The sequence below is a fragment of the Bos indicus x Bos taurus genome, chromosome 18 (assembly GCF_003369695.1).
Source record: "Bos indicus x Bos taurus breed Angus x Brahman F1 hybrid chromosome 18, Bos_hybrid_MaternalHap_v2.0, whole genome shotgun sequence".
NCBI classification, from domain to species: Eukaryota; Metazoa; Chordata; class Mammalia; order Artiodactyla; family Bovidae; genus Bos; species Bos indicus x Bos taurus.
Genome location: NC_040093.1, coordinates 3,200,510 through 3,213,557, shown reverse-complemented (window position 1 = coordinate 3,213,557; position 13,048 = coordinate 3,200,510). Strand labels below are relative to the sequence as shown.

Here is a 13,048-nt window from a genome sequence, read left to right as displayed (position 1 = left end):
CACGCCTGAGTGACTTTTACTTTCACAAGGGCTATATTGAAGGAAAAAAAATCAGCATTTCTAGCCCTAGACCCATTTGCCACCCAGCAAGAACAACCACTGTAAGGAATGTACACATTACACATAAGCAAAGTTTATTAAGTATCATCTCTGTTTGAATCACATCCTGTTCTAAATTGAAAAGAGTGTTAAACATTTATTCCCAGATACTTCCCTGGCAGTCCAGTGGTTAAGACTTTGTCTCCCAATGAGGAGGCTGTGGGTTCAATCCCTGGTCGGGGACCTACGATCCAACATACTTCGTGGCCAAAAAACCAAAACGTAAAACAGAAGCAAAATTGTAACAAATTCAATAAAGACTTAAATATTAAAGCAAAACAAAAAACCTGCTTGTTTCAAAGTCTCTCCTGTGAGACAGTGCATAAAAGCAAGGATTTCTGGCTCAAAGATCAGACTCAGTGATCTCCAGGAGGCAGGGTGAGTAACAGCCTTCTAATGATAGTTTTGCAGAGCTACCCAGAACCTCCATGTCAAAAGGGACATTGCCCCACTCCAGTACTCTTGCCTGGAAAATCCCATGGACGGAGGAGCCTGGTGGGCTGCAGTCCATGGGGTCTCGAAGAGTCAGACATGACTGAGCGACTTCCCTTTCACTTTTCACTTTCATGCATTGGAGAAGGAAATGGCAACCCACTCCAGTGTTCTTGCCTGGAGAATCCCAGGGACGGGAAAGTCTGGTGGGCTGCCATCTATGGGGTCACACAGAGTCGAACCCGACTGAAGTGACTTAGCAGCAGCAGCAGCAGATGTGGTGAAATTAAGGGTCTTGGGTGGGAGCTTATCGCAGGTTGTCATGGGGGGGGGGTGCCCCAGGTAGTCACGGGTCTATTTTAAATATAATTTTTGTTTATTTATTTATTCGTTTGGTTGCTGCTCACAGGCTTAGCTGCTTTGCAGCCTGCGGGATCTTAGTTCCCTGACTGGGTATCAAACACACATCCCCTGCATCGCAGGGCAGATTCTTAACCACTGGACCACCGGCAGGTCCCCATAAGTGTTCATCAAGAGGGAAGCAGGAGGGTGGGGGTGTGTGAGGCAAGAAGGGAGGAAGGAAGCAGAGGTCAGAGAGGAGAAGAGGCGCTCCCCTCCTGGGTCTGGAGGACGGAGCTCCACGACAGGGAGCACAGGCAGAGTCTAGAAGCTCGAAAAGGCAAGAACACCAATGGGAAAGTAGCAAGTAGTGCAGGCTTGGGGACAGGGTTTAGACTTCTGCTCTCTAGAACTGAAAGAGAATTCACAATGGGCTGGTCTCGTCCACGGTGCCTCTGGTATGTTGTTTCAGGTTCGACAGGAAGCGAGTACACTGCTGCATCGGATGGGTGACCCAGACAGGGCCCTGGAACCTACAACCCCACAAGTGAGCATAGTGCTTTGATGCCAGCAGAGGGTCATCGGTGCTTGTCAGTCCACTGGGGCGGGGGCTCATCTGACTTCACTGAGGGACCCCCCCGGCTGCACCAGGCTTCAGCCAACAGGACGACCATGACCAGGAGAAGCAGGGCAGCCAGGCTCAGGCGGACTTGAGTCTCCACGGAAGGATGCCAAGCCGTAGGCGCTGAGAGAGAGGAGGTAGAAGGGCTGATTCCCGTTCGTGGTTGTTGATTAGTCACTCAGCTGTGTCCTTGTGACCCCATGGACTGTGGCCCACCAGGCTCCTCCATCCATGGGATTTCCCAGGCAAGGGTATTGAGTGAGTTGCCACGCCCTTCTCCAGGGCATCTTCCTGACCTGGGGATTGAACGTGGGTCTCCTACTTGGCAGGTAAATTCTTTACCACTGAGCTACCAGGGAAGCTGTCCATGCCTCTAAAGGGCCCTAAAACTCAAGCTCATTTCTGCAGACCTCTGGACCTGGTGGGAAGCCCGCCCAGCCCACTCCCTCGGGGTAAGCATTAAACACCTTTCTTTCCTCCTGTCATTATGGGCGCTGTGCTGATACTGGACTTCTGGAGTCAAGAAAGACAGGACTGGGGTGTTGGAGGCTGCCAGTCCCTGCCCAGAGCCTGGCCTGCTTCTAGCTCGGTATCTCCTGTGATTTGACCATTCCCCAGCAGCAGACATGCTGGCCTCTGTTACCCATGGGCTCCTGAGCGGGTCTCTACGTCTGGGTCTTGGCCCAGGGCTGGTTCCTCTGCCTGTCCTGCGCTCTCTGCAAGGATCACCCCTCTGATTTCATCCCAGTGTCTGTTAAAAATACACCCACGAGGGACTTGCTTGTTGAGACCTCTTCTAAATCACTAGCCCCTTCTGTCAGTCTTGTTCTGTTACACTGTGTGACTGTTTTTCCCAACCAGTCATTATGTGACACATTTTTATTCTAACAAAAATGAAAATACATATAACACATGTATTAATATAGTCTATGTAAATATTTTTCTGCAAAGCATATATGATATTTAATAATAGTTACATACATATAAAATACATATATATACATGGAGTTCCTTGTAGCTCAAACAGTAAAGAATCTGCCTGCTCTGCAGGAGACCAGGGTTCAATCCCTGGGTCAGGAAGATCCTCTGGAGAAGAGAATGGCAACCCACTCCAGTGTTGTTGCCTGGGAAATCCCATGGACAGAGGAGCCTGGTGGGCTACAGTTTGTGGGGTCACAGAGTCGGACACGACTGAGTAACTAACAGACACGTATATCCATATAATATATAACATATACATCTGCATCCATGCAGTTAACACTCGAGGTCAGAGAGAAGGGAACACAGAATCTCTTCTCAGTTTTCCACCTAAACTCAGTTACTCACCAGTTGAATGTCTGGGCTGTGTGAGGCTGGGAGAGTCAGTAGTTCCTGAAAACAGAGGTGAAGTGGGAGAGGTCTTCCTTATTTCTGCTCAGTCAGGCTCTCACCTCCCAGAGTCCCAGGGACCCACATGGCCCGTCCCCGGCCCGTCCCTCAGACATGTGTGTCTAAGCCGATGGCACTCACACACACCCCCTCTTGCGATCCTCTTCCCCAGCCAGTGCTTTAACCGCACACAGTCAGCCCCCACGGCGGGGAGCAGGTGGGTGGACTGGGCTTCTTCCTCACCTTCGACCTGAAGTTGCAGTGGGTCACTGGGCTGAGACCACACGTAGGGATATTCGTGGAAGGCACCGTAGCATCTGTAGGTCCCCGCCTGTGTGGAGGAGACTGGATTCAAGAGGAAGATGGTCTGGCGTCCTCCGTCGTGGGGGACGGAGCTTTGGTTCTGGGTGACGTGATCTCCATCTTCTTTGGTGAGGATAAATACATCATGGTTGATTTTGGAGAAACACTGCAACTTCACATTCTCCCCTGGAGCCACCACTGTGCCAGCCATGCTGGAGAGGGAGGGCTTGTCATAAGCTCCTGAGAAAGAAGGAAGTTCAGCGATGAAGGGAAGGGTCACGTAGGCACTGTCCCTTTTTGTCCCCTGGGAGCAGACGTGGCTCTGGTCTCTCTCCCCTCCTCGTCCCCTCCCCCTTGAGGAAGTCTCTCGGCATCATCCCTGAGACCTCCCCAAGGACAAGGCTTGGTCCTCCTGCTTCCTGTCCCCGAAGCCTGGTCCTTCCCTCGGCAGAGGGGTCAGTCCCAGCTCCGCTGCCTCTGTGTCCCCCTCACCGGTCATCACCAGCTGCAGGGGGTCACTGAACTGGGACCAGCGGCCTCCTCTCTGATAGGAGCAGTGGTACAGCCCTGTCTTCTCAAATGTCATCTCTGTGATACTCAAAGCGTTGGTCTTCCTGGACGTGATCTGTTCCTCTTTGTCCATGGGCTCAGGACTTCCCACTCTTGATATCCTGTACCCCTCAGCTTGTTTAGGTCCTTGACACAGGAGGGTCACAGGACTCTTCCATGGAACTGTGGATCCAGGCAGAGCTGTGATACGAGGCGGGGGGAGATTTCCTAGAACACAGGGAACAGGTAATAGACACACAAGCGTTTCTCCCTCCACCCTTCTGTTTCTCCCCCTCTTACAGCCCCCGCTCTAAAGTCTGAGTCCCCTCTTTCCAGCGGCCAAGAGACCTGATACCTGGCTTAAACCCTGCTGGGTCCACAGGACTATCACACAGAACACTCACCCTTCTGTGCCCAAGTGCTCTGGCTCAAACACAACCCTAGAAAGAAACACCCAGTGAGAACAGCCCCGCCTTAAAGAACCACCAGCCCTGCCTTCTTAGCTGTCTATTTGCACCCTAACCCTCTCTCCCTGACTGACCAAGACAGAGCAGTGAGGGAGGAACCACGGACATGATCTCGTGCTCAGGCTGAGCGGTGGCCTTGCTGATGCTGAACGGACTTGTTAGAAGAGACACAGCCCTCCAGGAAGTGAGGTTGTGGCCCACTCGTGAGAACAAAGGCAGTCATCGTCCTCTTTCCCCCTACTTCCTCTGGGTGAAGCTTGAAGTTCTGCCCTTAAGAAGACGTTCATCATCTGTACTTCAGCCTGAGGAATCTTTCTTGTATCACGTGGCATGTGGGATCTGAGTTCCTGGACCAGAGATCAAACCCACAACCCCTACATTGCAAGGCGGGTTCTTAACTGCCACACCCACAGGCACGTCCAATCACCTTTGCATCAGATTATCACTGGTCTAATCTGATTCCTCTCTTTCTTTGCCAATCCCCTGTTAGCATTTTAATCTTTACATAATGCAAGGGGTAAGAGACTCTCAGTGTAAACACAGGAGGGAAATAAATTCCGCTGTGGGGATTGCTCTGAAATCTCAAGTGTATTAAGGGCCCTGGCCTCTTAACGCTGCATTCCAGTTCTTTGTATGCAAATCTGGGGGAGTGCTGAAGAGTTCCCAAAGCTACAATCACATGGTATATGGAAATTGTCCAAAACAGACCTTGGTAGAGAGATCATTGCAGAGTCACTAGGAGAGCAACTCTTCTGCCCTTTCCTGTTTGCCCATTCTGGTTTTCTCCAATCCTAGAAGGACCTATGAGTAATGACAGAAATGAAATCACTAGCCAATTTACCCTAACTGCTGATTTACGCTCTACTGAATGCCCACCGTGTCTTGCCAACCCTGTATATTCTTTTCCAGATTAAAGGAAGAATGAAGAATTTTTAAAGAGTGACTAGCTCTCTACTCCCTTAGGGATCCCTCAGGCTGATCACACGGGCAAGATAAATTCTGAAGAAAGATTGCATGGGAGTCCCTGGTGGTGTAGTGGTTGGGAAGTCACCTTCCAATACAGGGGCTGTGGGTTTGACCTCTGAAGGGGGTAGCTAAGATCCCATTTGCCTTACAAAGCAATTTTCCCTTTCTACCAACACTTGCCTCTCCAATACATTATTTTTAAACATATTGTTTGATGTGGACCATTTAAAATGGTCTTTAGTGAATTTGTTACAATATTGATTGTATGTTTTGGTGGTTGTTTTTGGCCATGAGGCATGTGGGATCTCAGTTCCCTAACCAGGGATGGAACCCACACTCTCTGTGTTGGAAGATGAAGTCTTAACCACTGGACCAGCAGGGAAAGCCCTCCAGTACTGGTTTTAGAGTGGAGAGCAGCTGAATCTGAGCTTGGTAACAATTATTCCACCATCCCCACCCACTTCTGCAATATTCCCAACCTTATGTCAGCATTGATTATCCACTGGTGTCAATTTTGAACCTAAATGAGATACCCACACACCAGGTGGCTCAGTGGTAATGATTCTGCCTGCCAATGCAGGAGACACAGGAGATGCAGGATTGACCCCTGGGTCGGGAAGAGCTCCTGGAGGAGGAGATGGCAACTCACTCCAGTAGTCTTGGCTGGAGAAGCCTATGGACAGAGGAGCCTGGCTGGCTGTATAGTCCATGGGGTCACAAAGAGTCAGACGGGACTGAGCGACTGAACACACACACACACACGTAAGGTTAAGTCACGACTTTGTTCTTAAACTTTCATTCTGGCTGAACCGAACTGAATAGTTATGGCACCTATTCTGGATACACACATACCATTGATTTAAAGTATTCCCTATTATATTGTCATAATGCTATCTTTGCAAAAATCTAAGATAACTTAAGACACCCTGGGCTTCCCAGGTAGCTCAAACAGTAAGGAGTCTGCCTGCAATGCAGGAGACCTGGGTTCAATCCCTGGAGCAGGAATATCCCCTGGAGGTGGGAATGACAATCCACTCCAGTATTCTTTCCTGCAGAATCCCATGGACAGAGGAACCTGGTGGGCTACAGTCCCTGGGGTCACACAGAGTCAGACTGGACTTAGCACACATGAACAGACACACGTAGTCACACTGTAGATCTAAACCTTTTCCAGTTGCAATTCCCTCAGGACTTAAAGGCTACCGTGACATGGCATACAGGTTTTATTACAGGGATTGGACTTGACTGTGATCACAGAGAAAGAAATTTGTGGAAGGCCACTGTGACAGCATCTGTGGTCCTCCTGATGTCATGAAAAGTCAGGCAGACTGGGAGTTGAGAGGCGAACCTGGGTGTGTGTGGCAGGGGGCGGCAGGGTAGATCGGGGCAGAACTGGAGCGCTCGAGAAAACCAGTGTCAACCTGTCCATCTCTGGCTCCTGTCTCAGTGAAGCCTAGGGCTCTTTATCATAGGTCTTCAAAAAGGCGGTGCAGGTGCTGGCCTCGTTGAAGGAGCTGGGGGAGTTGGAGGCACTGGGCTTGGCTGTGGGCTCGCACCAGTGGGTGGGCCGGCAAGTCCATATAAGGTGTGTGGGCTGAACACAGGCCCCCTGGGTGTGGTCACATTCAGCATCTGGGTGTCAGCAGGCCCGCAGCTTCACTTCCACCTTGGGTGCCTTGCGTCAGTTCCTGTTGTGGTTGCTCCTAACCCAGAGCTGGAGGGGGAAGAAAATTCTAGGAAATGTAGTACGAATTTAGCTAAACTGACAGACAGGAAAGCCACAGTCACGGTTTCTCATCAACCTGGCTTCCAAAACACATCCTTTAACCATACTCTGGGCTTCCCCGATGGCTCAGTATGTAAAGAATCCGCCTGCAGTGCAGGAGACACGGAGATGCAGGTTCGATCCCTGGGCCAGGTAGAGCTCCTGGAGGAGGAAAATGGCAACCCACTCCATTAGTCTCACAGGAAACATCCCAAGGACAGAGGAGCCTGGCGGGCTACAGTCCATGGGGGGTGCAAAGGAGTTGGACACAACTGAACGACTAAGCACAAAAGCACACAACCACACTTCCCTTTTGGATACAGACATGGAAAAACCAGGGTTTCACTTGACATGATAATGCCAGTATTCTTCATATGGCTGGAAGCATGCCAGTCATCCCCCAGTAGACGATACGATGGCTTTTATCCATCATGGGGTGAGGTTCAGTCCTTTCCTAGTCAAGTCATGCTCTTAGTTTGGTAACCGGTCAGGTATCAGAATCACTGATGTTTGTGGCTTTGACCAGTGTCTCCCTTTTCCCCACCTCCCCAGCCCCTGGGAACCACCGTTCTACTCTCTTGTCTCCACAAGTTCAACTTTTTTTTTCCTATTCTTTTTTTTTTAAATTTTAATTGGAGGCTAATTACAATATTGTATTGGTTTTTGCCATACATCAACATGAATCTGCCATGGGTGTACATGGGTTCCCAATCCTGAACCCCCCTCCCACCTCCCTCCCCATACCATCCCTCTGGGTCATCCCAGTGCACCAGCCCCAAGCATCCTGTATCCTAAGATTCCACATATAGGTGATACCTTTCACCATGTGACTTTCTCTGTCAGGCTTAATTTCACTTAGCAGAATGCCCTCCAGGTTCATCTATGTGGTCACCAATGGCAGCATTTGGAGACCCAAATTAGAAGAAATTTATTTCTTTTTCAACTTTTTATTTTGTATCGAGGGTTACAGCCGATGAACACTGTTGTGATCATGTCAAGTGGATAGTGAAGGGACTCAGCCTTACCTTTACACGTATCCGTTCTCCCCCAAGCCCCTCTCCCATCCAGGCTGCCACCGAACAGGGAGCAGAGTTCCCTGTGCTCCACAGCAGGTCCTTGTTGGTTCTCCATTTTAAATACGGCAATATGTATATGTTGATCCCAAACTCCCTAACTATCTTTCCCCCAGTCCCTCCCCGTGGCCACCATAAGTTCATTCTCCAAGCCTGTGAGTTAGAAGCAGGTGATTTAGATGGTGGGTTTTATTTCTCCTTCTCAGGGTAACAGTCCTGCCTTGTCTGTGACCTTTACCTGCCTGTTTACAGAGACCCACGGCCTGGCTTAAGTCAGTTGTAACAGCACTGGACATGCTGTTGAAGTATTTTGGAATTGTGGCTTCTTATCAACTTAACCAGTGCTACGTTCTGGCCACAGAGTTCCTCTTTTGAATATCCGACCACCTTCGTGGGCTTGGTCTACCCTCCCCAAACTCAATTATTCCAACAGAAGGCTTATTGCACCCCTCTCCCCTGCCACCCGTGAGTTATATGAACTTCAGGATGTTAGCTGACATTTCAGTCTTAATTTCTTCACTCGTAAATGAGAATGTTAAGAGCCCATGTAGGGTTATGGGATGATTAAATAAAATCATGTAAAGACTGGCTCACAACACATATGATTCCAGGGATATATATGGGATTGTATTTTTTCCAGCGGGTTTTCTGAATTCTGAAATATGTGTGTGCATGTGTGACAAACCGGAAAAGACCCTGATGCAGGGAAAGATTGAAGGCGGGAGGAGAAGGGGATGACAAAGGACCAGATGGTTGGATGGCATCACTGACTCAATGGACATGAGTTTGAGCAAGCTCCAGGAGATGGTGAAGGACAGGGAAGACTGGCGTGCTGCAGCCCATGGGGTTGCAGAGAGTCGGACACGACTGAGCAACTGAACAAAAACAGCAACAAATGTGTGAGTAAACAACTATATACTTGGTGATTTAGTTGGTTAGTTAGCTATTGGCCTTAGCTAATAGTTCAAGGCACTGACTGATAAGCCTTATTGTCTTGATTTGAACCCTGGATCAACAAATTATAATCCTATAGCTAATTGAGCGTTACTTAAAAAAATGTTTTTTTGGCTGCAATGGGTGGCATGTGGGATCTTTGTTCCCTGACCACCAGGGATCAAACCAGTGCCCCCTGCATCATTGGAAGTCCAGAGTTTTAACCACTGAACCACCAGGGAATTCCCCTGAACATTACTGTTTAGCATTCAAAAGACTGAAATAATCATAGTAACTACTTCATAAATTTTATGAGATTTAAAGGGTGTAATATGTGCAATGTTGTTACAATGGTTCTAAGCAATAGTTTGTTCCACAATTCTATTGTTATTAACAAAATAATAGTTTTATTATTAATAAAAATTAATACTATTATTAATTTTCATTTAAAAACCAATCATTGATACTTCCCTTTAATTATACAGGCTGTTAAACCATCCTTTAAAATGCTGAATGGCACTGCAGGCCATGGCTAACATAACCTGTTTTGGTAGCTATTAGTTTTCTCGGGCATTTGTTTAATTTGCACAGCTGTCATCTCTCCTAGGAGTACATGAACGTGTCCCCATTCTTTATGAGATAGGCTTCCAATAAACACCATTTTTGGTTTAATTTGTACCCACTGTTTATTGGTGAAGTTAATTGTCAATACATTGACTGGATTTGTATTTCAACATTTCTGAATCATAAGTGTGAGTGTTGAAAAGAAGATGAGAGATGCAACTTTTTACAGAGTGAAAGAAAAATACATTCTCAGCGTTTGTATTGTACGTGTGTGCATAGAAACATCGAATTGCCAGATACTGCTTATAAATAGTAGGTTGATACATGGCAAGATGGGATTTCAATTCCCATTTGCTTAGGCTTATTGATTGATAAGACTAAACAAAATACTATGTAGTTTATTTTGTGGGGAAACAGAAAGAAACGTTGACAACAGTAATCAAGGCTTTTCTCCTATGTTTTGAGTGAAAATATCCAGAAAGTCTCTGGCCAAAGATCTTCCAATTTCAGCAAATCAGGGCAAAATAGAAAATACTTCTTACACACACACACACACACACACACACACAGTGTGTGTGAAGTGATGGATGTGCTAGCTTGATGGTGGTGATTATTTCACAGTGTAAACATATATCACATAGTACACCTTAAATATATAAAATGTCTATTTGTTAATTATGTTTTCAAAAGCTGGTAAAAAAACCCCAACAAACCTGACTCATGAAAAAAAATCATCAACAACAACAAAAAGACCAGAAAGAAACTTGTGTGCGTGCTCAGTTGCTAAGTCAAGTCTGACTCTCTGCAGGCCCACAGACTGCATCAGGCTCCTCTGTCCATGGGATTTCCCACAAGAATACTGGAGTGGGTTGCCATTTCCTTCTCCAGGGGATCTTTCCGGCCCAGGGATTGAACCTGGGTCTCCTGTGGCTCCTCCTTTGGCAGGGGGATTATTTACCACTGAGCCACCTGTGGAAGCCACAAAGAAACTATATGGGACTAAAAATAACCGTGTACATGTGCAGTTGGGGCAAATTCTGGAGAAAAGAAACAAAAAGACCCAAAAGCCCAACTGCCAATTTTGAAGAGCCTGGAGCAAAAGCAGAGTCCTGTGTCATGCCCCCTACACTCAACACCTCCTTAGAAGGGGCAAACCATGCAAGCTGCCCCTCCAGCCTGACCCCTGGACACCCCTACCCTCTCCCCATATAAGGAACCAGCTCACCCTCCCCTCCTCAGGAATAAGCAAGCTGTCCAGGGAAACTGTTTCTTGTTCTCACTTCCCCCTGCTGCAGCAGGGACCCTGGTTAAGCCATGCCTGAATTACCTGTCTGGCCTCTGATCAGTTTCTGTTAACTGTGGAAGGTCAAGGACTCTGGTGGATGTAAGAATCACCTGAGGAAGCCTCCTGGCTTCCTAAAGCCCCACCCCAGACCAATTCAATTAGGATCACCAAGGGTAGGACCTGGGTGATTGCAATGTGAGTCGCATTTTCAAGATTGAGAACAAGCCACTGTTGGTAGGAGGGCCATTTCACCCTGGGCAGGAAGTCCAGCCCTCACCCTGGGGCCTGTGGGCCAATCCCAGAGCATGGGCTGGCGAGGGGGGGGGGGGGCGAGGGGGGCGGTGCTTTTCTTATTGGAGATTTCATTTGTGTGAAATACCCACAGGCTGCAACTGAGTCCTAGCTGGAGGGAGGTGAGTACCGACTCTCCAGTCTGTTTCTCTGTCTTGTCTTTTAAGTCAGTGGCGATTATTGGTGGAGTCTGTAGCACTAAACATTGCAAGCTTTAATGGCTGGCATGAGGCTTTTATTATTTTTTGGCCAAGCAGCAGCCTGTGGGATCTTGGAACCCATGACCCCTGTAGTGGAAGCACTGAGTCCTAACCACTGCAGTGCCAGGGAAGTCACTTACAAGGATTTTTTGAAGTCCTCAGGCTGAACTCTCTCTTTATTAGGTGGAGAAAAGACTTGGATGGGGGTAGCTGCCAATGACTTCCTATGGAATTTTCCCCCTTCTGATTGTCTTGCTTTAATTGGCACATTTCAGGTGTGGTGATGTTTTTCGATTATTGTGCTCCTCTGATTTAGCATTTTAGCATGAACATTTTAATTTTTTTTAAGTTTTTTTTTTGATGTGGGCTATTTTTAAGTCTTTATTGAGTTTGTTACAATATTGCTTCTGCTTCTTTTTTATGTTTTGGTTTTTTTGGCCATGAGGCGTGTGGGATTTTAGCTCTCTGACCAGGGATTGAACCTGCAACCCCTGCATCAGAAGGCAAGGTCCCAGTCACTGGACCACCGGGGAAGTCCCTGCATGAGTGTTTTTATGTTAAATATCTTTTATGTTAAATAATGATCATGAGCCCTTATCATACATTGTGTTTTGAAATATTTTGCATAATAAATCTTCTGATTGGGTGTACCTCCACCCCACCCCACCCCACCAAGTACTTACTAAACTGTGTTTTTCATCTTGTGAATCATCCCTGAGTGTTGCCCATTTAATGCAGGAGGATGTAAGGATTTTTGTTTATTTCCTTCTTGTTTCACTGAGGCTTCCCTGATAGCTCAGTTGGTAAAGAATTCACCTGCAATGCAGGAGACCCTGGTTTGATTCCCGAGTTGGAAAGTTCTGCTGGAGAAGGGAAAGGCTATCCACTCCAGTATCCTTGGGCTTCCCTGGTGGCTCAGCTGGTACAGAATCCTGCAATGTGGGAGACCTGGATTCGATCCTTGAGTTGGGATGATCCCCTGGAGAAGGGAAAGGCTACCCACTCCAGTATTGCGGCCTGGAGAATTCCATGGACTATATAGTGCATGGGGTCGCAAAGAGTCGGACATGACTGAGCGATGTTCACTTCAATGAGGAAATGTCAGTGATTGAGAGCACAGATTTTTGAGTTAAACTCCTGGATATAATCTTGGCTTCAACTCAAGCAACTGGGAGAACCTGGGTCTTTGTTTCCCTATGCCCATGATCCTGTAACTAATATTTATCATAATCACCTGGAAGGTTTGTTAAAAACAGTTTCCTGAGCCCATCTCCAGGGTTACTGATTTTATAGGCCTGGGATAGGGCCTAAGAGGAGAAGGGCATGGCAACCCACTCCAGTGTTCTTGCCTGGAGAATTACATGGGTACAGGAGCCTGGTAGGCTATAGTCCATGGGGTCGCAAAGAGTTAGACACGACTGAGCGACTAAAACAACAACCATCATTCTGGGAACAGGGTCTCTATCATCAGAGATGTCTGCAAAGAACATGGGTGGAGGACAGTGGGAGAAACCAGCAGGACTTGGTGCTCAGAGTCTGCCCTGAGTCCCATCGTCTCTGCTGGCCCCCCAAACGATGCTTTACCAAACATTTGCTTTTCCATCTTCACCTGTATTTCCCTCCTCCCCTTTGAGTTCAAAGCTATTACCTTCAGCAGCCTCTTTTTGTTTCACCTGAAGATAATTTTTAAGGGGAGGGTTTCAGCCATTTTGTTGAGTTAATTCAGTTTTCCTGGGTTCTCGTTCTTGTTATTAAAATGCTTTTTTTATTCTCTTGTTAATTCATCTGACGT

At 47.5% G+C, this 13,048-nt stretch overlaps 1 protein-coding gene across 1 annotated transcript; it reads right to left on the bottom strand.

Annotated features, from left to right (window-relative positions):
• Positions 1-111: 111 nt before the first annotated feature.
• Positions 112-4,402, bottom strand: LOC113875806 (leukocyte immunoglobulin-like receptor subfamily A member 6). Its single transcript, XM_027514479.1, has 6 exons — positions 4,381-4,402; positions 4,117-4,185; positions 3,656-3,940; positions 3,104-3,403; positions 2,819-2,863; positions 112-1,615 (listed from the first exon to the last, which is right to left on the bottom strand). The coding sequence occupies exons 1-6, from the start codon at positions 4,400-4,402 to the stop codon at positions 1,449-1,451; spliced, it is 888 nt and encodes a 295-aa protein (XP_027370280.1). The 3' UTR covers positions 112-1,448.
• Between the last annotated feature and the right edge of the window lie 8,646 nt (positions 4,403-13,048).

Bases quoted from the DNA above. Each gene is read 5' to 3' on its own strand.
- LOC113875806 (XM_027514479.1), bottom strand. From the start codon at position 4,402: ATGACTGCCTTTGTTCTCACGA. The intron at 3,404-3,655 runs GTGAGGGGGACA...CTTCTTTCTCAG, and splicing joins CCTGCAGCTGGTGATGACCG to GAGCTTATGACAAGCCCTCC. The intron at 2,864-3,103 runs GTGAGGAAGAAG...CTCTGTTTTCAG, and splicing joins ACTGCAACTTCAGGTCGAAG to GAACTACTGACTCTCCCAGC.